This window comes from Nanorana parkeri, unplaced genomic scaffold (genome assembly GCF_000935625.1).
Source record: "Nanorana parkeri isolate BGI_ZX_2015 unplaced genomic scaffold, ASM93562v1 scaffold1121, whole genome shotgun sequence".
Lineage (NCBI taxonomy): Eukaryota > Metazoa > Chordata > Amphibia > Anura > Dicroglossidae > Nanorana > Nanorana parkeri.
Window position 1 is genome coordinate 81149 of NW_017307389.1, and position 25230 is coordinate 106378.

At 41.8% G+C, this 25230-nt stretch overlaps 1 protein-coding gene across 1 annotated transcript; it reads left to right on the forward strand.

Annotated features, from left to right (window-relative positions):
* The first annotated feature begins 218 nt into the window (after window positions 1-218).
* TGM4 (transglutaminase 4) lies at window positions 219-24961 on the forward strand. Its single transcript, XM_018567957.1, has 13 exons — window positions 219-396; window positions 1766-1872; window positions 3918-4050; window positions 6342-6460; window positions 6975-7082; window positions 8844-9018; window positions 10214-10352; window positions 11307-11410; window positions 14338-14589; window positions 17648-17944; window positions 20530-20699; window positions 21697-21833; window positions 24820-24961. Exons 1-13 carry the CDS (start codon window positions 219-221, stop codon window positions 24959-24961), a joined length of 2061 nt encoding a protein of 686 aa, XP_018423459.1.
* Window positions 24962-25230: the final 269 nt, after the last annotated feature.

Consider the following 25230-nt stretch of genomic DNA (forward strand, 5'->3'; position numbering starts at 1 on the left):
TAAGGAAGTACATTCCTAGCTTCCTCTATGGAGCTGTGTGTGCCTAATCTTCAGGAAATGACCCAGAATTCAGCATGAGCTTGCAGCCCTTACTGAATAGTAGTCGGAGGTCACTGAATGCTTGGAATTGATGCCTGGAACTGTGATGATCAATGCCAGGTAGGCTTTCTGGATCATTAACAAAGTAATTGTTTTTTGTTTTATTTTTATTTCTAGAAATGGCTTTGAGAACACTTAAAGTGGACTTTATGAAGCACCAGAATGCCTGTAATCACAACACCTCTGATTATGACAATCCACACCTTATTCTGAGAAGAGGACAGAAGTTTACTTTGAAGGCTTCCTTTAGCAGGGCAGTGACTCCAAGGGACAAAATTGTCTTGCAGTTTACTACTAGTAAGAACATAACATTATCTTTTCACTTGTGGATGATGACTTGGAGCCAGCCTGCCTTTTCGACAAACTCAATATGGCAAGGCATGCTAGTGAAATTGTCACCTTAATATATAGTACTCATTATCTGTCTTGCGCCCTAATTCTTTCACCACTATACAAAATCAGTTTTGAAGCATATTGTATTATTGGCCTGTATAGCCATTGTTCTAATGTTTGCTGGAGGTTTAAAATAAACATGAGGTGTGTTGTGGGCTCAGGGATCCCAATTGATACTTCTAACGCAGACCTGGGCATTTTTATGGCTCGCAGGCCACATCCGGCCCTTTGGATGTCCATGTCTGGCCCACGGTCTGCACCTCTGCTCAGCTATAGCTGGCTGACAGTGAATGTGCTGGCCTTTAAGGCCAGTGCATCCACTGCAAGCCATAGCCAAGCACAAGCCCCCTCCTCTTCTGTCGTTGGTTGCTAGGACCGCTGGAGTTCTAGTAACCCCTGGCATCCTAGCAACCAATGATGTCAAGTGTCCACCTCCTTTGCAGTCATCAGTTGCTAGGACCACCGGTCCTGGTATATTATTCAACTTTTTATCTTACAGATGTTTTTAAAGTAATTTAGCATTTTAGCAAGGGAGAGGGGGCAGAGCTTAAAAAGCAGATCTTCCATGTTTGGTATCCACACCATAAATGTCATTAGTACACACACTGCTGGGAGGCTTTGACAACCTTAAAGCAGCCTTTCACCAACTCTTAAAATGCAACTAAAGCAGAAACCTTTTTTTTTTGTTTTAGATAAAGTGAAGAGGGATTAGAACAGCAGTCAGGTTTTTATTGAAGTCTGTCTTCATTATGGAGATTAATTCTCTATTTATTCTGGTGACTGTTATCACTAAAATGGAAAGAAAATCCCAAATGTTGGGTTATCATCAGAAAAGGAATAGATGGGAATCTTTTAATGGGAACGCTAGTTCTGATGATCATGATGACCACCAGGGATTTTCCTCACGTTGGAGGGATTTCCTCTTCCTGCTGTGACTATTAGACAGGAAGTGAAGGAAAATCTCGCCAATGGTACACACATTTCCAAACAAAATGGCCAGGAGCTATAACCCTCCCTTACTCTATCCAAAACAAACAAACAAAAAAAGTTTTGGCTTCAGTTCTTAACTATCTATTTTCAGATAGTCCTAGATGTACAGTATCTATTTCAGAGATCAATATTTAATACAAGTATGGCAAGACTGTTGCATTTTACGTGTTAGTGTACAATTTATATTGGATTTTATCTTTTATCTACAAAGAAATAAAAAAATAGAATATGACTGAATTGTTGAACATCATTTTTTATCATGCAAATGGTTTTTATCTTATAGGCTCCCGTCCTTCAAAAGCAAATGGATCACTTGTACAAGTTGACGTAAATCAAGCTGACCTGAGAAAAGACTGGAGTGCTACAATCTGCGAGTGCCATGGCAACGAGGTAATTGTGACAGGTTTCATAAAAAAAAATTTTGGCGCTTCAGTTATAGGTGAACGTTAGCACTCCTGTAAGATTTCACGTTCCAGTAATTTAAAATGCTCCTGAAAGCCAGTGTAATGTATATTTTGTTCCCCTCTATTCAATATTATTATCTCTAGATTTTAAGGTGTTTATTAATTACATAAGATTTTTAGCTAAAAACTTTTACAGGAAAATGCATAGTGGGTTTGTTCATATTTTCGTTAATGTTTAATTTTTTCGTATTAAAATCATGCTGTTTTCTTTTCAGCCAGCAGGTGGAGCTCTGGTCTCCTTTTCACATGTGAAGCATTGTGTCACTCTTAGCTATGCTAAAAGAAGCTTGCTATTTATAGAACTCAATGAGTTCACCACAGCCCGCTTACATGCAGCAAACCTTCGCTGCTGCACCCTCTTTTGAGTGTCTCTCTTCTTAGATAACTCATAGTAATGTGACATACCAGACTAGTAATAAGCCTAGCAATACATGACAAATATAAAATATTAATTGGAAAGAAAACAGTTTTATACATACAGTCTGTATATACAAAAAAAATATATATACATGTATGTGTATATATATATACACACACACACACCCAGTCAGTCATAACATTAAGACCAGCCACCTAAAATTGTAGGTGTAGGTTGCTTGCCAACAAAACAGCCCTTTTTTTGCAGTGTGGTGCGGTGCAATGCGGTGCGCATTATCCTGCTGAAGGAGGCCACTGCCATCAGGGAATACCATTTCCATGAAGGGGTGTACTTGGTCAGCAACAGTGACCGTTAATGATGGGCTCCTAATCGGGTGACCACTGTGCCAGCCAATCAAAGTGATCACATGATCGGGAAGCCCACCTCTGCCTCCAAACCTTTTAAAGGGCTGGCAAGAGCCAGCACCAAGGTGTTAAGGTGTTTTTTTGTTTTAGTCTTGGATATAGGGAGAAGGTTCAGAACCCCTATTTCACTTTGTGAATTGTCTCTTTATTTCCTATCCTGGGGACACAACTGATTGGAAATGTCCCCAAAACAAGTGAAAACCCCTCCTTTGGAAGTTGTCAGCAAAACAGTTGTCCTAACTGGGAAATTTCCCTCTTCTGTTCTTTAGTTGATTTATTTTCATGTTAGATCTGAAATGGCACACGTCTCGGGCTGCAGCTAATGATAATTTTCCTATTATTTTATTTATTTATTCATTACTTTATTGTTAGGCGCTTTGGGGAAATGTGAGGGGTCTAAACAAACCCCTGATATTTCTCTTTTGAAATAAAAAAAAGAGATTGAGGACACAATCTCTTTTTCTGCAGCCCCAGCATTGAATGAACAGAAATCACTCTGTACAGAGACTTCCTGTTCATTCATAAATAGAGGAGATATGAAAACAGATACTGTGTCCAGAATCATGAATGATGTAGATCACGTCCTGTTCATTCATAATTGGGGATACAGTATCCGAATGCTATGCCCTCAATTATTTACAGACATCGTAGTGATCAGTAGTGATCACTGCGATGTTTGAATATTACAGGAAAGGATCAGCAAATATTTCACATATCTTGATGGTGCTGGACCAGATGTGATTCAGAGGGGTGCTCATGATGACTGCAATGAATGGTGCTATGCAAACTCAGTAAAATGGAAATCAGCAGCACTTCAAAAATGTGTTACCAAGATTTATTAAGAACACATAATTTCACAATGTTCCCAACATTGTGTAATTAACTAATGTCATGGTGGGAACTGGTGCGCGGGAATTTCCCAAGCTTTAACCATAGACAGCTTATTTCAATAACATTTCCTAATGTGGTATTTGAAAGAAAATTAATGCTTGGCAACCATTTTATAACTATCACTGAATTAAAGTGCCCCTATGTGTCTTGCAAGTTGCTCATTAGGTCTCTTTGTGAGTTGTTGCCAATTACAGAAATGCCAGTATGACATAGCCCTACCTCTCAGTGCATGGGCAAACTAGGATGTGAACACCCTGTTTGTTGTGAAAAAAATAACCCATATATTTTCTTTTGAAGTATACAATCTCAGTCAATAGTCCTGCCAATGCCATCATTGGAAAATACCAGCTGAGTGTAATAACAGGAAGAGGCATTGTATACATGGCAGGGGATTGCTCCATTTACATCCTGTTCAACCCTTGGTGTGAAGGTAATTATTTTACTGGCTGAATGTTAGGGACACATACTTGAACATAATAGTAGGTTATACATTGGGACCACCTACATAACATTAATAGCCTGGGATGTCAAACACACCTTTTCTACAATATATTATAAAAATGTAGTAGAGCTATATATGTAAGAACCTTATTAAGATCTTGGGTAACATTTTTTTAATAATAGATTTTTGGGTTACATGTTCTGTGAGGGACTTGGTCAGCCAAGTCTGTTGAAAAAGTTTCAAATTTAGTTCAGGTCTATGTGCTGAACCATCTGCATATTGCACAACTTTTTTTTTTTTTCAAGCTTGTAACATAGAAACGTTTTTGCAACACATTTTCAGTAACAAAAAACACCAATGGTTTCTATAGAGAAAAGCCAGCAGGACAGGTCACCTAGAGCTTGTGATTTCAAATATCTCACTTTGTATCTGGTGTCTGCTCTCTCATATGGGGGCTTGTTTAGGGAAGACAAATAAAACAGCTTGTGCCACAGACCTGAAGCCTGCAGGTTACTGTAGGTATTACTGTTTTAATGAGGTGGTTACTTTTCATGCCAGACACGCAAAACAGCTTGTTTTTTGTGGAGTCTGGTTAAGTTTGCCATGATTCTGAGAACAGGATGGCCAAACATAGTATGGATCCAAAAGCAGGATGGCCAACTATGGGATGTATCTGAGAGCAGGATGGCCAAGTATGGCATGGATCCAAGAGCTGGATGGCCAAGTATGGCATGGATCCAAGAGCAGAATGGCCATGTATGACATGGATCCAACAGCTGGATGGCCAAGTATGCAATGGATCTGAGAGCAGGATGGCCAAGTAGGACATGGATTCATGAGCAGGATGCCCAAGTATGGCATAGATCTAAGAGCAGAAAAGCCATGTATGACATGGATCCAACAGCTGGATGGCCAAGTATTCAATGGATCTGAATGGATCTTGAATTTATCTGATGACAAAGTAGTGCATGGATTCATGAGCAGGATGGCCAAGTATGGCTTGGATCCAAGAGCAGGTTGGCCATGTATGACATGGATCCTATAACTGGATGGCCAAGTAGGGCATGGATTCAAGAGCAAGATGACCTAATACTTTTCTTGATGGAAGTGGATGTCAAGGATTTAACTTTGTGTAGTGCATCAAAATAAGAGATTAGGTTAAAGCCTGAAGTTTAATGTAAAAAAAATAATAATATAGATACATTGAGGATAGAGCAAAATGATAAATCGTTTTTTGTGGAAAGAGTTTTATTTAAGCACCACTATTTTCTGTTAGGAACCAGCATTTTCTCTGCGGTGTCCAACATGCCCCTTGCTTTGTAAGTGTAAGACTCAGCAGGGGGCTTGTTCCTCTTTTTATATTTATATCCATGTCTACTGCAATTGATGATCTACTTAATGCATTAGAAAGCTTACACTATTAGCCCCTTAAGACCTGAGCATTTTGTCATGCATTCTCTAAAGCACAACACCTCTCAGCATGAAGAATCCTATGTTTTTTATTGGTGCTTGTTCGCGTCTGAGTGTTATGTCGCTTGTAACTCGAAAAATTTGTAACATAATCTTTGTTGAGACAAAATCACAGGCTTTTGGCCCCATAGACTTCAAATGGAGTGCTTGAAAATGCTAGTAATGCACATTTTCTGCAGAACTTTGTGCCTAATAACTATCTCCTTCACCTAGTAACTATCTCCTTCTCCTAGTAGATATCTCCTCCTCCTAGTAACTATCTATTTCTCCTAGTAGATATCTCCTCTTCCTATTAACTATCTCCTCCTCCTAGTAGATATCTCCTCCATCTAGTAACTATCTCTTCCTCCTAGTAGATATCTCCTGCTCCTAGTAACAATCTCCTTCTTTTAGATATCTCCTCCTCCTAGTAACTATCTCCTCCTCCTAGTAACAATCTTCTTCTTTTAGATATCTCCTCCTCCTAGTAGATATCTCCTCCTAGTAACTATCTCCACCTCCTATTAGATATCTCCTCCTCCTAGTAACTATCTCCTCCTCCTATTAGATATCTCCTCCTCCTAGTAGACATCTCCTCCTAGTAACTATCTCCTCCTCCTATTAGATATCTCCTCCTCCTAGTAGATATCTCCTCCTCCTAGAAACTGGCTTTGCTTTGTCTCAAACAACAACACTTAGGGGAAAAAAACACATAACTATGTATAAAAAAGCTTAAAAAATGCCTGAAAATGCTCACTCTCATAGTGTGAATGGAACTAAGAAATATGATACAAGCTACAAATATGAAAAAATATATTTTATGTTATCAGATGATGCCGTATACATGCCAGGTGAGGAGGAAAGGATGGAATATGTCCTAAATGACACAGGATACATCTATGTGGGCTCAAGCACTAAAATTACTGCCAGGCCCTGGAATTTTGGACAGGTAAGAATCCTTTGTTACATTCTGTGAAATTTAACTATAAATGAGTAGCAGTGCTGTCAGGTGACATTTGCACATTAAACTATTCCATGCTAATATCAAGGTCACATATATAAGGAAACATTTTAATTGAAATATCAGCAAATTCTATAAATATTATAATGTGTGTATCATTTTTTTAAAAAACTACTATTTTAGCCTTGACAGAAAAATATTAACAAGACACTCATAAAAATGTATTTCCCCTTGAGGGAGAACACATTATAATTGAAGCCATATGATGAAACTAGGGACACAAAGCTTTGTATTTCTCTGCAGATAGGTTAGTGGTCCATGCACCCCTGCCAGACAACAAATCTAGGTCCGAATTTCCATGCCAGGAGCTGGACACTTTAAGTTCCTTCATACCTAATAGTTATGATATTGAATGAAGATAAAAATGGAACTGCCTCCACAATATTAAAATGAGATGTAATAGTTAATACAATAGCTAATAGTTTTCTTTCTTTATTTCTAGCATGAAGTTGATGTACTGGACTGCTGCATGTATCTTCTTGAACACAGTGATCTCAAAGCTTCAGCGAAAAGGGATCCGGTCATTCTGTCAAGAAAGTTCTCTGCTTTAGTAAGTTTTATGAAAAGTTTTAAATGAGGTGCTGGACACAGATCCTCGGCCAGTGGAAAAATATCATCGATCGAGGCTACTGGCATGGGTACAGCAGCTCTACACAAATCTGGGGATCCCCAGGAGGTAGTGTTACCCAAGCTGAGAAGTCTACATGTAAACTTCTCAATAGTCTAAAGGCTTTTATTATTTCCACAAATAGGAATGCATGAAGCATCCAACGTGTTTCAGGGCAGGTTCACACTATTTTCTGGACCAGATCTGCACCAGATCTGGAACGCACTGCGTTGCATTTTGCTGCGTTTTTGCAGCGTTTGTGACGTGTTTAATTTTAGGTCTTGCTTGGGGACCTCTGCAAGAACTACAGATAGCCAGGAAAAGAGCAGCACAATGCTTGCACATAAGAGACATGAACTTACCACATCTTTTCTTTTCAGAACTGCTCAAATGATCATAGCCAGGGACAACCTGGGCAGCAATGCCTCTCCACTTGTCCATCTTCCTATTATTGTTTTTATATTGCTCATGCCTCGGATCATAGAGCTCTGGGCAGGCTTCCACAAGTTCTACAAATAATTCGGTGTCCACTTCAGCCATCATGGTTCCTATCTTCAAAAATCTCTCTCTCCACAGAAACAGGAAGTCCAGGAGTGATGAGATCATCCAAACCAGCCCCCAAATTTTTTTTTTCAAATTGCGTTGCGTTCCGGTGCGTTCCAAACCAGACAAAATGTGACATGCAGTATTTTTCTGGTCTGGTCTGGAGCTAGCTGCAATGGGGGGAACTGAGGCCAAGAAGAGCATAGGGAAACATTGGGATGCATTTTAGGTCCAGAAACAATCTGGTCTGATCTGGAGGTGGTGTATATGGGCCCTCAGGAGCCAAAAAAATCCCTTCATCAGGGCTTCAACACTATCAGAATATCTATTGGACTCAAAGCAAAAAGCTCCTGGGTATATGAATCTATTTGTAAATTTATAACAGGAGAGAAGTCAGAAAGTCATCATGGCAGTATAGCCTTGAGCTATGCCAGATTTACCCTTAGGCACAATCGGTCCAGGCCTGTAGGTGGCAGAAAAGAAGATAGGCATCTGTTGTTTAAAGAACACAAAAAAAAAATATTGTGCTGCAGAGCTAGAGCCAGCAGGATTCTGTATGTATTACTGTTTTAATGATTTGGTTATTTTTCATGCTGACCACTCACTTTTTGAGGCTTTTTAAAAATATATTTCTATCTAATGATCCTGCCAGTAACATGCTGCCTGTCCTAGGGTGGCAACGCTCATTTAATGTAGCGTTTTTATGGAGGAGGAGCATGGTTGTCACCCTAGAAGAGGAAATAGGTTAGGGCTATCATTCTCTTCATATGCACCTCTCATTCTCTTCATATGCACAGCATGTATTACGTTCTGTAGTTCACAGAGGGAAACTGAGCACAGCAGATAATACTGCAGAGTCCATGTAATACAGGACAGCACTGGATTTAGGACGAAGCAAAAGCAAATAAGAGAAGTTCATTGTTAGGGTTTACATATACTTAATCAATAAGGTAGCGCAAATAAACACAATGAAAATAAAGCTCAGCAACCATAGCATCCAGTTAGATTTCCTACTGTCATTGCTGCTGTATGGTCTTCTTCAGTGACCAAGACTACCTGTGTGTTATGAAGATCACCACTGGTCTTTATACTGCCTTCTAATGTGACACTGAATACTGATTTTGAATTCTTTGAGTAATAGGAAATATATTTTCCCTGAAGGTGAATTCCAATGATGATAATGGAGTCCTGACTGGTAATTGGTCAGGCATGTATGATGCAGGTATTTCCCCCACTGCCTGGACAGGAAGTAGCGCCATCCTACAGCAGTACCACAAAACCAAGAGGCCTGTTAGGTTTGGACAATGCTGGGTGTTTTCTGGAGTTCTAACAACAGGTGTGTAACAAAAACAGTCTTCTGCCCAACTGCATGCTTATTAATAGCAGTCAATATTGTTTGACTGCTATGTTTAAAAAAAATTATTTAGGCTGTCAATTTGATCTAAAAGGTCTAATATTAATTTGCATAGATAAAGCATTAGTCCCCCCAAAGGTGATATATAAAGTGCAACTGATGTCAAGATATTTTGTTTAGTTTTGGATAGAGTGCAGAGAGAATAGAACACCTGTCAGGTTTTTATTGTTGTCTCTGTCCCTCATTAGAGAGATTCTTCTACAGTTTTTGTTCTCGTGACCTTTATCATTGAAAGTGAAAGAAAATCCCAAATTTTTAGTTGTCATCAGAATAAGAATAGATGGGAAATCTTCCAATGGGGACACTACACCTGGTGACCCTGCTGACCACCAGGGATTTCCTCTCACTTTCTGTGATGCCACTGGTTGCCAGGAGCTGGATGGGACAAGACAAGAGCTAGGCAGAGAAATGTGTATGGCCTTTACACATCTCCCCATCCGGCTCTTAGAAACTTGGAACGCTCTGACCAAAAAGGGGGCCGCAGCAGTGGCGTCACTAGGGGGAAGTGGGGGGTGCGGCCTGCACCCGAGTGACACCATTGGAGGGGTGGCACCAAAATGACTGACAGTCATTTTGGTGTCACCCCTTCTGAAAAGTCGGGCACTCGGTCATGGACCGAGAACTAGACAGTTGCACGAGAGAGGAGGGGACCCAGCGGCATACAGTACCTTATCCCGCCGGGTGAACGTGTCCCCTCCTCTCTCTGCCGGCGTCCATCATCAAGATGGCCACCAGTAGGTAACAGCGCGGGACGTCATCACGCACCTACACGATGGCGTCGCAGGTCTGCAATGACGTCACACGCATGAGTGAAGAAATCATGGCGGAGTGTCATCAGGTAACAGCTACGGGAAGCTCAGGAAGCCCCAGGGCTGCAGGGACACTACAAACAATGTGCAGCCATGCTGCTCTGCCTGCTGCCCCCCTTACGCTACTCAAAGAGATATAAGAGATACTCATTATAGGGATGGCCCTGCTTACACTACACAGTTATTGGTAACATTTTTGCTGTAACAGATCATACTTCAAACAATATATAAGTGTGTATTACCAGTGTTGTTCAGTATAGATTTACCTCTTCTTTACTACTTCACTAAAATCTGTTTCCCTGCTCTAGTTATGCGATGCATAGGAATCCCAGCAAGAAGTGTCACTAATTTTAACTCCGCTCATGACACTGAAGAAAATCTGAAAATTGATTATTATATGAATGAACAAGGAGAAACAATAGACGATATCTCCAGTGATTCTGTATGGTAAGTGGCTTCTTTAATGACAATCTCCATGGTTCAGTACTGGTCCTAAAAGATTTTCTACTTTATTTTACCTATATGTTTTCTTAAAGTGATATCAAAGTCAAAAAGTTATTTCAAATGCTAATTAAATCACTTACAATGGAGGCTGCTTTATGATGTCTCAAAGTTTTAGTTTCCTGCAGAATCAGCTGGTCCCCTTAGCACTGACCCTGATATCCTGTTTTAGAGTGGCTCCTTTCCCTTGCAGGGTCCTATGGATCCCCCCTTGTGTGTGTGCTAGTAAGCTGTGTGTGTGTGTGTGTCTCCACAAACACACAGACACAGCAGGGCAAGCCACTCCCCTTCCCCTGCTCCCCTTTCTTAAGCTAGTAGATGGACAGCTAGTAGATTTTCCTCCCTTCTCCAAGCTAGTAGATGAACAGCTGCTGGAGACTGAGCTCTCCCTTGTGATCTTGTGCTGGACAGGAAGTTCAGGGAAGCCGAGGTGAGAGAGATGGAGCTGTTCAGAAACATGATGATTGTAAGTCCTTGGGGGAAACTTTTAAGAAATCTTTGCTGGGCATCCAGAGCTGACTGGAGGAAAAGACGGGGGAGGGGGGCGGGCACAGCTGGCCCTGCCTCTAGATAGGCAGAGCCCGCTATCAATCAGCCAGCTGTGTGGATCTGGACAGCATTCTCAGGATCCGTCACGGCTTTTGCGCTTTCAGCATATGGCAGGCAATAGCTCGCTATATACTGAGTTTTGGGTCACAGGAGGACCTTAGTATATGTCCTCCAGTGACCCTAAAGAGAACACTGGAAAAAAAGGTTACCCCATAGTTCTCTTTTAAGCTCTATGCTGTAGGGACTTTTCTATGGGATATTGCTGTATGCGACTGAAGTTTAAATACATTACGTTGTTTTGTTTATTTCATGATATGGTCTTGACTGTTCCATACTTCCATATTGCCTTAGGAACTTTCACGTGTGGAATGACGTGTGGATGAAAAGACCTGATTTACCTAATGGACATGATGGCTGGCAGGCAATTGATGCCACCCCCCAAGAAAAAAGTCAAGGTAAGGTGTAGAATTACAAGGAAGCAATCACTATTTCAACATGCATGCTGTACTGGTCATATATCTGCCTGTTTTTTAAACTGTCAAGATGGAGCTAAAGGCTATTTCTGACTCATGTAGCTAATTCTGCCTAAATCTGAACTCCATTTTATTTGAAGCCTGTGGACGTGCATCTAAACAAACTTCCCCCTGTGAACAAAAAAAGTGAACCGTGAAATCACAGCACACAAAAACGTGCACAAGGGTGCAAGGTCCTTCCAAAGAAGGGACCTACTTCCCGACCCCCCGGGGTGCAAGGCTCCTGACAGGGGTTGAGATACTTTGGACCACCAACCCGAAGGCCGATGGTCCATTTCCTTTGGGGACCTGCCGAAACAGGTCCCCCACAGTACTTGGCAAGGGGGCTCTCCCGAAGAGAGACCCCCTTCCTGGGTGGGAGGAGACAGAGAACCCCCTACGAGGCACAGAATCTCCTCCCAGCGTCAGGAATAGGCCCCGAAGAAACCTGCACCTTTCGCATCTGTGGGTCAAATTTAAAATAAAAAAGTGCCAATCGTGCATAGAGTGCATAAATAAATCTAAAGTGCCAGTGCACCACGCTGACAGGCCTTAGGGGCCGGAGTGCAAAAATATTGCCCCGGACTAGCCATAAGGCCTGACCAAGAGGCGTTGTGCAGAAAAAGCAATATGGTGTGTGACCGAGTGCTACAGTGAATCATGTGGGGTCCCATACCCAAGTGACTTTCTGAGCACCCCTGGGACGCCACCCCCAGGGGGCACAACACCACGGGCATCTGCCGCCCCCGAACCCTCGAGCCAGACCAAGCTTCGCATCTGTTCAGTCAGAAAGCCATGTACTGAGCGGTTCCCCTCTCACAGGAAACCGCCCCACACGCTCTTTCACTCCAGCGAGTACTCAGTAACCATCCCCCGCAAGGACGGTTCTTTTCCCCACCGAAAACTGATAAGAACAGATACTACACTTGTTCTTAGCCAAAAGGCCGAGAAGCGATAACTCCAGCCTTACCTTCAGTTTTGCACAGTTGTACCGGCTCCTCTCTTGTAATGATATTGCTTACTATCATTTTGCAGCCCACTTTAAGCTTCTCACAGGGTGCATTTGACGCTATAGCAAGTCATATAGAGCTTGCCTCATTACCTTGCTAGATAACATCTAGCATCATCCAATCCTTTCCTTTCCAGCTTTACTGTCTATGGCTTACCCCTTAATTTGATTTGAGTCCTTTCAATTATGGGGGCTCATTATCACATGTGGGCATTACCTAGGAAAGTCTGCATGCAAATACAGTCTGCCTAAGAACACCCACTCCCCCAAAATGACATCTATCATGATATGGATGGATGCATTACTCCTCTCAAGAGCCAGTCCGCTGCTTGCATCAGGACTACTTAGAGGAGTACTGAGACAGGGTGCTGTATTGCTTTCAGGAAGCTATGTACAGCATGCTGCCATCCCCTCCCACCAGCTATAACCTGCATGCATTGCATAGAGAAGCACAAATGCATCTAAAATAAGGTATGCCATTGAAACAGAGAAGTTTTGTTAAAAAAAATTAATGAGCAAGTTAATTAGGGGGAAAGGAGAAACCAAGAAAGGCAACATATAAGCAGATTAAACTTCAGCTTTAAAGAGGAACTGTACCCATATCTTTAAAATAACAACAAAGGCACCTTTAGAAATGTCTCGTAATGACAATGTACAAACACATACTTCTAGATCATTGCAGGCTTTGTATTCTTTGCATCCCTTATTTTTCTTTTCTTCCCCAGTATTCTGACAGTGCCCATGTTTACTAAGGGCAGATTACTAGCTCTCATCTTACTTCCTGGAACTCTGGCAAATGTGTCTAGGACATGTGATCATGCACATCATCTCAGGGGAGGAAAATGCCTTTCCCTGAGATCTCATGAGATTACAGATGAGATTTCCCAGCAATGCTCTGCGGATGTAACCTTCACAGGATGCAATGCTTGGGCATGATTACATAATTTGTGCCAAAGCAGAACAGGAAGTGGGAAAAAAAATTGTAGGTAAAATAAAAATATGTTTGTTTAGCTAATGAATGTAAAATGATTTCATATCAGCATGCAGAGCTGTATGCTAGTGTGATTTTTAGTCAAAGGGGGTAAAAGTCCACTTTAAAGGATTATTAAACCCCCAGTGTTTTTTGCATATATCTACAGGAGAGAGACAAGGTAAGTCTATGGAGCAGTGGGCACCCGCACAGACTCCGTGGGACAGGAAGTGCCAGCTAACACAGAGGAGTCAGCGCGGTATCGGAGACCCGCATCAGATCAAGAGGCATCATTTAGGCCTCATTCACATTGCCGCCCGTATACTTCCATATGCAACATATACAAATAAATGGCTCCATACACATAGCCGCGTATGGAGCCGTATATTTGCCCAGCGTATAAATGCGCAAAAACAGAATGGGACAGAGATGCGTCCGGGCAGCGTATTTCTGCGTATTTTACGCATGTTTGCGCGTATATACGAGCGTCTATGCGCGTATATGCCTACAGTTCATTAAAATTTCCATTGGGAATGCAAATAATGCACGCATAGACGCTCGTATATACGCGCATAGACGCGTATATACGCAATATACAATTTTGCTTGCGTTGTGTGTGAATGAGGCCTTAAGGTAAGTCCTTACACTAACATGGGGGGGGGAGGTGTATCCTTTAACGTCACTTTAAGCATAGCCTAACCAAGTCAAGGCAGCAGATAGCAATGACATTGAACCTATAGTGTATTCTTCATCTTATATTTTTATATAACTTTGTTAAATAACTATCTGTATATTACAGTAAGATGAAGTTGGTTCTGTTTATTGTTTGAAAGCTCTCCCTTTTTGCCTTCTATTAGCATGTATACTGCATACTTTCTCTTTGACTTGCAGGTATCTTCCAGTGTGGTCCTTGTTCTTTGAAAGCCATTAAAGAAGGAGTTGTGTATCTGCCGTATGACGGCAAGTTTCTGTTTGCTGAAGTAAATGCAGACAAGATCCAATGGCTGGTGACCTGGACAGATGGTGAGGAGGAATTCACCAAGGTCAAGGAAGAGCAAAAGAACATTGGGAAATTCATCAGTACTAAGGCGATTAATAAGAACTTTAAGGAAGATATTACATTACAATACAAGCACAGAGAGGGTAAGAAAAATCGCTCTTTAATGTTGTGAATTTGGGATTTGTAGTCCAAAGCGAAACACAGATATTCATCAGGAAGTGAGAAGAAATCTCTCTGAAGTGAGGGGAGTTCTCCTATTAGGCAGTTATCACCATAACAAGTGTCCCCTTCAGAAGAATGTAAAATGTTGGATTGTCCATTACTGTATGTCCAGGCGACATCTGTCATCAGGGCAAATAGGGAGGTAAATCTCCTCCGTGGGGACAAAGACAACAACATCTATAAAAACCTGAAGGAGGTTCTTACTGTCCGCTATTCTGTCCAAAACTTTAACTCTCCATGGTGCACATGGAAAGTTATAATGTACCAACATTATAAAATATGAAAAAAAAAAAACATAGCGCAAACATTGGGGGCATTTTGACAAGTACAAGTACTTGTCAAAATGCCCTGTTTTTACAGGGGGTCGTGGAGGGGGGCGCAAAAATGCACCTTGCCTGTGTAGGCACGAATCCTAGCACCGGCCCTGATTCTAGAGAAGAGTAATATCCTTTAATGTATTCAGTATAGTTAACAATGCTTAAGCCCAGATTTTTGGGGGATCTGATCCAGATTTAGTGCATCTAATTCAACCACCCTGTGTATATACTGTATAACTAAAGATAGGATAAAACTAGGTGATACTAATGGATTATTAGGTGCTAAAATGGGAAGCCTCACAAACATATAAGTAAAACCTAAAACTATTAACTGAAAGGAAAGGATTTTTGAGAAAGCGATGTGTAGAATGTAAAATGTATTAGAGCTTCTATTTTCCAGTGTTTTATGCTGACATCTTAATAAAGCAGAAATACGAATTTACTGTCCAATCTGCTTTTTGAATACAAGCTCTGGTTGTGAAAGATTTTTATTTAACTTATATATAAATATATAATATCACTATATCAATAAAAAAGCAAAAAACAAACACTGCTCTAGGCTAGTCCACACTCAAAGTAAAACTAGGGGTTTTACTTTGAGTGTGGACTAACCTAGAGCAGTGTTTGTTTTTTGCTTTTTTATTGATATATTGATATTATACATTTTTATAATATATGCAATTAAATAAAAAATATTGATAAATAATTTATACTGTGTAAGGCCCCATTCACATTGAGCAGTTCGCAAATCGCGCGTTCGTCGCGCGATTTGCATTTTGCGCGATATTGCGCGATTTGTCGGGCAAAATCGCGCAAATGCTTGCATTGAGCAAGCTTGAATCGTGGCTAAATCCGCTCCAAAAAGGGTCCTGCTGTAGCGACACACGACCCGCGACAGCAGGACCCTTTGCCACATTGAGAAGCATTGGAGAGCGATATCGCGGGAATTACCGCGCGATAAATCGCTCAATGTGAACGGGGCCTAAGTCTGCACAGGACCTATTCTTTAAGTGATTCTTAAGACAAAAAAAAAGGGCATGTTTAGCCCACCATTGAAATACAGGCACATTTCCCAATGTTTTATCCCTTTAAACACCCTGCAAGTACAGAAGAATCATTGTTTCTACCTTGTTCTTTGAACTGACAACCCAGCTCTGAATTTCTTAGCATGTGGTGGGCAAATTCAATGAAACACTTTAAAAGGTATATTTAGCGTACCAAAGGGGAGCAAGTAAAAATGATTTTTTAGGGTTTACACGCCTGTAAACTAATACCTGCAATTTTTACAGATTTGGGCGACAGAATATTTAGAAGCACAAACATTAACAAATGTTTTTGGGATGTTAGCCTTAAAAACTAGATGTGATTTTTTTTTTTTGGTCAGTTCCTCTTTGTTCTCATTGTGTGTTTTTGTGAGTACACAAAAACACACCAACCTCTCTAATAAATGCAGTAAAACATAAATACCGTTTTTTGTGGATTCAGCTATTATTTTAAAAAATGTTGACGTTCATAATTTTGTACATTGATTGTTATAACTCTGGGGTTTTTCTTGGGGTGATACATTTGCACTGAAATATTACAGACAGTATCAGTATTAGTGGCATGAATGGAGCACAAGTTCACTATTTCCATGCTCCATGCTGAAAAAATGAAAGTACTGATGCTACCAAGCAATTTTGGAACTCTCTGCCACAAGCAGTGGTATCAGCAGAGAATATTGATTAATTAAAAAATAAATAAGATACCTTCATAAGAGACTGTAACATACAGGGATACAGGTACTCTTAAAAACTAAGACCATACAGGGACACATATACACACACACACACACACACACACACACATGCACGCACAAAGGTTGAACTTGATGGACCTGTGTCTTTATTCAACCTTAAATACTATGAAACTATGTAACTATCGATTACAGTTACATTCATAAGACAAAAAACAACATGAAATGTCAGTTTGACTTTTGTCCTTTCTTGCTGTGATACAATGTCATGGGGCCAATTTATTAAAGTGTACATAAACCTTAAATTTATTTTTCAATCTTTTTAAAATCATGTCTCTTTGTATTAAACATTTTTTATTCACTTTTTGGGGAATCTATTGCAAAGCTTCATACTTTAAGATCCTGCCACTAACAGCAGGCGATGCTAAGCCACTGCCTCACAATTAGCAGAAGCCAGCCATTCAGGTTCTTGAGATGGCCATTGGGTTGCCTATTTAATAGACCTGATAGGCAGCTCAACAGCCCGTTGAAGAAGTGTACTCGGTAGGCTGAGAATGATGCTGCTAATTGCGAGGCAGGGGCTTAGCATAGTGGGCCTGCAACAGAGAGTGCCATTACCGGAAGGATCTCCAGGTAGGAAACTTTACAACAGATTTACAAAACAGTGAGGCATGAAGCAAAGCATACTGAAAAACAGATGACATTAGAAAGGTTTGGTTCAGTATAAAAAAGTAACCCAGTTGTAGGTGCCGGGGCTGTTGATTTGGTTCCAGTCTGCCACCATGTCAGACATCCAATTCATCTAACTTCTTAGATAGGCTTGGCATTACGTCAAGGAGCTCTGTTACCCGAGCCAACTATTATATCATGTAAGTATGTTATGCTTAAATATCATTATCTGAAAATGTATGTATATCTTTTGTTCAGGCTCAGAAGAAGAGAGGACAGCATTTGGAACTGCCTGCTCCCACCTGAAGTCAGACATCTGTATGGTGTTTGCTGCTCCTCCACCACCTCCGCCACCTGGCATTAAGTTACAGATCACAGGAGACAATGAATTACTGCCAGGGAACACTTTGTCTCTGAATATTGTGCTTGAAAATGAATCAGATGAGGCAAAGACAGTCACTGTTAATGCTGGATGTCAATTGCAGACCTATACAGGCAAAGTCATTGCATCACTGGCATGCACCAACCAGACTGTGGAAGTGGCAGGCAAACACGGTACTGAAAATATGTAACTTATCCCTCTAATAGATGTATTTTAACATTATCTGGCATGATATATCATTAGGGTTGGATTTGGCTTTAGGCATTTGTGTAGGGGCCCCACATTTGAAGGATGACATTTATCAGCAACCCAGTCCCCTGCTACCCCTCCTGCTTCTGTTACTACAGTACATAAATAGGCAACTGCTGTTTCAAATGCTAATCATATTAAATTAGGATTTGGTGTCCTGTTGTTTTATTTGAGAGAATCAAACTATTCTACAAGTAATAAACTAGGGATGCACGGATACCATTTTTGGTACTTTTCCTCAAGTACTCGACGATACCAATTACCAATATGCTCTTTTAGCGCCAAGTGACAGTTTTTCCAAAAACAATACAGACTAATAATTTTAGGACAGTGGTGCAGTGCCAGAGCCCAGTCGCAGCTGCAACCTCTGCAACCCCGGTAGTTCTACCAAAGACCCCAGACGGTAGATTGACTACAAATCTCAGCAATACATTATATAGCAATGTAGAATACTACCAGCTATAGTGGAGTACAAATCTCAGCAAAACATTATACAGCAATGCAGAATACCATCAGCTATAGAGGACTACAAATCTCAGCAATATATTATACAGCAATGCAGAATGGCGCCAGCTATTGAGGACTACAAATCCCAGCAATACATTATACAGCAGAGTAGTTGTGGAGTTCAATTGTAGTTTTGCTGCACCATACCTGTACATAGCGCACTCTGATGGTCTCAGGAGATGTGTGATGGATCTCAGGAGGAGAAGATGTGCGGAAGGTCGTCTTAGGAGGGGGAGATGTGATTGCCGGCGGAAGCGTTGTAAGCAGAGGCACCATGGGTCCCAAGAAGGCTCCTGCGAGGTCCCCAGTAAGCGCCAGACCCAAGGCAGCCACTTCATTTGTCGCTTTGTAAAGCAAATAAAGATACATCAATAAAATGTGAAGCAGAAGCTTTTTAAAGAATAACTGGCTTGGATTCCATAATGCCGCATGTCGCAGCAGCCATGCCTCACTTTTAGGAAGGTGACGTGTGCATCCAACTGAGGCTTCTGCTTAGGTCTGCACTTAAAGTTGTCACTTTTTCTATGAAAAATACCAGTCTTACTATCTAATGCCTATTAATAACATTGGAGAGAACTCCTATTGTATCAAACAGCCTGGTAAAATAACAGCTTAGTGCCAACTCTATGCAAAGTTCATGTACAGCACGGCTATTGAAGAGAGAAAATGTAGTGGAAAATGTAGAGGTTTTGTACAAACTAACATACTAAATACATTGTTTAAAATAGGGTAATATAATAGATTGAATAGGAATATTATGCAGTTTTCTATCCAACCAGCAGATGGCGATCTTAGCTGCATTTTCTCATATTTTCCTTTGTCTCATTTGCTTTGTATCAAAAAGTGATGCTTACAGGGTTCAGTAGCTCAAGTAGTAATTTAAACACACAAACACTTGAATGAGGCAGAGCTGTTACTCATCGCAGCGACTCCTCCCTTTCATCATCCAAGGATTCAATCACACAAAGCATGCCTCAAGACAAGGAGCTTCTGTTTTAAGATAAGCAATAGTGCTCCAGAAATCATTTGCCATGTGTTAAATATATTATGCGTAAAACAAATTATAAATAGTAAAAAATATAAAACATCAGTATAAAACATATGTAAGTTTATTCCATTAAAGCTTTGTATGGCCTTAAAAGTTTTTGACTACAAGCTTATTCATGTTTATTGTCAAGCTGTGTCCATCAATCAGTGATTGCAGTGCAGTATAAATGTATTATTGGCCTATTCTACTAAACAGCCTCTACTGCTCCTCCTCAGGTTTGGAACTCTTAGCCCTCATTCACAACTACCAAGTAGGTGCAATTTGGAATTCCTGCAGCAGGAACTTGCAATATTCCTGAAGCAAGAATTCCAGATCTTCCATTTACAAGTGACAGCTGTCACCCGTTCAAGTTAATGAACGAGTGAGAGCGGCTGCATTTGAAAGTGGCAGAACACTGACACACTGCATGTAATCAAATGTGATAGATTAAATGCGGTTAGCAATCAATCACTATCCCTGGATGCATGCATCATGCGTCCAGGGATAGTGATTTTTTCCTAACTTCATGTAATTTTATCATATAAGATTACATGTGGTGTGTCAGCGTTCTGACGCTTTCAAATGCAGCCGCTCTCACCCGTTCATTAACTTGTGAACAGGTGACAGCTGCTGCTTGTAAAGAGCAGATTTAGGGATTCCTTCTGCAGGAAATCACAAGTTCCTGACACAGGAATTCCTAATCTCACCTACTTGGTAGGTGTGAATGAGCTCTTAACCTTGATTATAGTCCCACGTGGTCAATGTTGGGCACCATGTATAATGATGGGGTGTGTTTATTTTTTTCAGTTCCCACCCCAATATATATACTGCACCTGTATTTATTATATCAGTACATATGTATATAGTGGATTATATGCTGAATGACTTTGTACAGTATGCATTTAACCTACCTGTATGCAAGTTTGTTTATTGATTATATTTTTCTTTGTACTTGCTTCACTGGACACAATGTAGCTGAATCAGTCCCATTTAATGTGGCTGCCGACCTGTACATGAAGTCTGTGGTATTAGTGGGGGATGAGCTCATGATCAGAGTCAATGTCATCGTAGAAACAAAAGACAAAAACGAGAAAGTCAGTGAGTTTCTGATGATTCCATTCATTTATCCGTCGCTCAAAGTGGAGGTAAGCTTTTTAAATCACAAAGATATGCATGTTTGTTAAATGTATAATATATTTGTTAGCAATGCTCAATCTGGAGTAACAGGGGGAGCATGGAGCCGGCTTCCTTTCCAATCAGGAAGCCAGGTGGTGGGTTCAGGGGCATATCTGCCGCGAGGCAAAAAAGGCGTTTGCCTCGGGCGGCAGATTCCAGGGGGGCGGCAAAAATGCCGCCCCCCAAAACATTTAGGCATCCGGGATGCACAGAAACCGGCAGCTTGGCTGCCTAATGTTAACGGGGAAGAAGCAGCGGGAGAGCAGGAGGAGACAGGGGACGGAGCGGCAGGAGGCAGGGGGTGGAGATAGAAGAGATGGGGGACGAGATGGAAGAGGCAGGGTGAAGACTGAGGCGGGGCCCAAGACTACAACGGCGGAGGCAAGAGCAGAGACCGCGATGGAGGAGGCGGGAGGCGTCGTCGAGGCTCGGGCTTGGTTTACCGTGCCAGGTAGGAGGACGACTGTGCTGGCAGGGCCCAGCATAGGTTCTGCACAGCCCACCAAAGAGTCGCAGGTGGGCTGTGCAATACCTTTTGGTGGGCTTTGCAGGATATGTGGGGGGCTTTACATGATCCGTAGGGGGCTCTGCAGCCTGCAAAGCCCACCACAGATCCTGCACAGCCCCCCTGAGATCCATCAGACTGTAGGGTCTCAGGGGGTCTCTGCATGATCTGTGGGGGGCTTTGCAGGATCTGTAGGGGGCTGTGCAGCCTGCAAAGCCCACCACAGATCCTGCACAGCCCCCCTGAGTTCCAGCAGACTGAAAGGTCTCAGGGGGTCTCACCTTGTGGGGTGAGATAAAGAAGAAAGCAGTGTTTTAGGCATGCACTTATCTCTACTAGTAATTGCATTGAGCAGCTTTAATATTTAAATTCATCTTGCTTAAGTTGTTAAAGTAATTTATCATTTATAAGTACAGGAAGTTGGTGAATTAATATTTTCAACTTTGTTTTTTTTTTTAAAGATGCCAGAAACTGCCAAGATTGATGAAGATTTCACTTGTACTTTAACATTTAAGAATACTCTGAACATCCCCCTAGAGAAATGTGAGCTGCATGTGGAAGGACTGGGCATCTTCAAGCTGGAGAAATTTGATCAAGGGTATGTAAATACCAAGTGCAGTCCGATACAGTACACAGTAGATGAGCCTCCAATGCTTTTTATCACCTGCCACCTTTAGTGGTGTTTCCTGAGTCTGTAGACCACATTCATCCATGGGCATGTCCCAGTTGGCCCTTCTTCCTGCTTTAGGATGTGCTATCTTTGGTGACAAATCCATGGAACATTTACTGCCTCTGTCAGTCTGACACAGTCTGGACTAAGAATGATGATAATCTGTATTAATTTATCACAGTTATTTATATAGCGCTGACATTTTACACAGCGCTTTACATAGTGCACATTCACCTCAGTCCCTCCCCTCACGGAGCTTACAGTCTAAGGGCCCTATTGTTGACACATACAGGGCCAATTCGGAAAGGAGCCAATTAACCTTCTAGCATGTCTTTGGAGTGTGGGATGAAACTGGGAAACCCACACAAGCACAGGGAGAGCATGTAAACTCCTTGCAGATAGTGTCCTGACTGGGATTCGAACCAGGGACCCCTAGCACTGCAAGACAGAACTGCTAACCAATAAGCTTGTGTGCTGCCCACTACAGAAGATGTATATAATTTCTTTAATGATACTGGAGGGTTCTTCTCTCCCTGTCGCTCTGTTATAAGTGGTAGAACCCCTAGTGAAAACTACTGCTGAAACAAAAATCATCTACGGTGGTGTGTCTGGGCACAATTCTTCCAACTGGTGCACAAGAAGATGAAGGGAGGAAATATTTGCAGGGTGGGAGTAGTGAGGCACCATCGGAAAATACCTAGGTGGTCAAGTCAGTGAAGATTTGCACAGGGTTAGAAGTAGACATAGGCATTGGTAGTCTCCTGTATATCTCTGCTTTAAATGGTCTGCAGATCATAGAACTTTGAGAGGTGTGTGGGACCTTTGGAATAGAATAGATGGCCTAGAAAAATAGGATATGCAATAAGCTAAAAAGAGCAAAAATGAAAGTGCTGCGGGCCTGGGCAATTCAAAATGATAAGAAAATTCCTAAGGCAAGGCTATGTTTGTTAAAAACTTAATGTCAAAATGATCAGTTGATCTAGAAATATAGGCTGAAGTTATATGCCATTCCGGCATATATGCTAATCAAGCTGCCTGGCTCCCTGACCTTGTTATCAGTCCTTTAATGTGATAGGCACTGGCGGAACTACCAGGGTCGCAGCGGTCGCAATTGCGACCGGGCCCTAACGTTCTGCCACTTGGGGGGGCCCAGCAAGGACGTAGAGGGCCCCCCCGCGATTGTGCCTCTCCTTCCCTGTCGCACAGCCACCCGCAGCATGTACGGGCTGCTGTGCGAAAGGGCTGGAGACGCTGTCACTGATCCCGTTGAATGAGCTGACCCCACCTCATAGGGGCGGAGCTAAGAGGGCCGTCTCTTAGCTCCGCCCCCTGGCCGCCAAGACGAGGAAGAGGGCCATGGGCCTGCAGGAGACTGAGGAGAGGGAAGGTAAGTTTGGAGTGAGAGGGGGCGCTGGGAAGAGAGAGAGAGAGTGTGTGTGTGTTGCTGGGACTTGTAGTCCAGCACAGCTGGTGGTAATCTGCATTGCTGTATGATGATTACACAGCAATGCAGAATAGCACCAACTATGTAGGACTACAAGTCCCAGCAATGCATTATAGGGGGGGGGGTTGGATGCTGGTGGTATTCTCCATACCTTACTTTTATTATAATGTATTGCTGGGACTTGCATTATATTTTTAAGTACGGATACACCAGTGTTAATACTGGGCATTTTCACAAGTACTCATACTCGTGAAAAGGCCCCGATACTAAACGCAGATACCGGTGTTCTGTCGAGAACGCTGACCTAGTCGAATTTGCCGACCTCAGCATCTGCGCTTACACACAGACCCATATTATCGAGGAAACCGGGATTTATTCACAAAGTATTTCGTTTAAATCGTTAATTGTGACCGATAATAATATTCTGTCATTTCCTGCCATGGACGGCATATCATCAACGGTCAGAATTAACAATTACAAACTAATACTTTGTAAATAAATGCCGGTTTCCTCGTTAATCCCGTCTGTACATAAACACAGATACTGGGTCAGCGTTCTCGACAGAACATCGGCACTAACATTTTAAACAAGCAGCTTCCTGAGGTCCCACCCTTGCTGGGGACCTCGGCAGCCTTCCTGTTAACAATGCCGTGGCGTGGGGTTGGAGGGGGGGGGGCCTTTATGGTTTCTTCCACCGGGGCCCTGAAGGTTCTAGTTACGCCTCTGGTGATAGGCAGCATCTCTGACCAATACAGAGGTGTGGCAGGTTAGGATTGGGAAAATTGTAGAAATGTCACCAGCACACCAGTCCTTTTAAGATAGCAAAAGCTTCATTTATTGAAGTTTTTTGTCATATGACCAAACAAGCGCTTTCGGGACTGCACAGGGTCCCTTCATCAGGCTTTAGCATTGGCCTGATGAAGGGACCCTGTGCGGTCCCGAAAGCGCTTGTTTGGTCATATGCCAAAAAATTTCAATAAATGAAGCTTTTGCTATCTTAAAAGGACTGGTGTGCTGGTGACATTTCTCTAATTTTGCTGACATTCGCGGCGCCGTCCGCAGACAAGGATAGTAATTATTGTAGGTTAGGATTGGGGGCTAAGCTCTGCGAACGTATCATTACAGGAAGAGGTAAAGTTTGAACACAACTGGCAGAGGTTGTAATCCTTCTACTCTACTCTTCTACTCCCACTCTAATACCGATAACAATACTGTATCCCAATAATGCTTTTCCTAAATCAAAACAGCCCTGGATTTAGGCTTAGTAAGAAGACTTGAAGCTTCTGCAGGTATGGTTAGGCCTTTATACCTGTCAGGAGTTTTTCCTTTGTTATAATGAGCAACTTTGCAGGAAAGCTGTTATTTATATAAAAGTCTATGACATTCTACTCCCTCCACTGAAGTGTTCTTCTAACTGAAGATGTCATTATAAATGGTGTGTGTCTAAATGTATTTTTTCTCTTTGCACAGAGACGTCAGGCCTGGAGGAATCTTCCGCTCTAAGATCATTTGTGCTCCAAAGAAAGCCGGAGAAAAGAAAATTGTGGCTGAATTAATTTCCAAGCAGATCAAGGGAATTTCAGCTGAAAGGATGATCACCATTACCAAATAGGATCCAGAGGAGAAGGTTTTTAGTCCAGGGCAAAGGCAATAAAACTAGCAGGCCTATTTATAAAGATTTTCACTATCCACAAAATGTTTTGTCACTAAATATTCCCCCAATGTATTGAAGTTATGTATTATTATTAATATCGTGCGCCTGGTTTAGGATGATCAGGAATGATCAGCTACATTTTCTGGCCAAAATGAAGGTCCATGTAGAAATATATTTGCAAGGTTATTTGGTTGTGGATATTGCCCAGAACAGCTTTAGAGAAAGGT

Bases quoted from the DNA above. Each gene is read 5' to 3' on its own strand.
- TGM4 (XM_018567957.1), top strand. From the start codon at position 219: ATGGCTTTGAGAACACTTAAAGTGGACTTTATGAAGCACCAGAATGCC. The intron at 1,873-3,917 runs GTAATTGTGACA...TTTCTTTTGAAG, and splicing joins GCGAGTGCCATGGCAACGAG to TATACAATCTCAGTCAATAG. The intron at 10,353-11,306 runs GTAAGTGGCTTC...ATATTGCCTTAG, and splicing joins ATCTCCAGTGATTCTGTATG to GAACTTTCACGTGTGGAATG.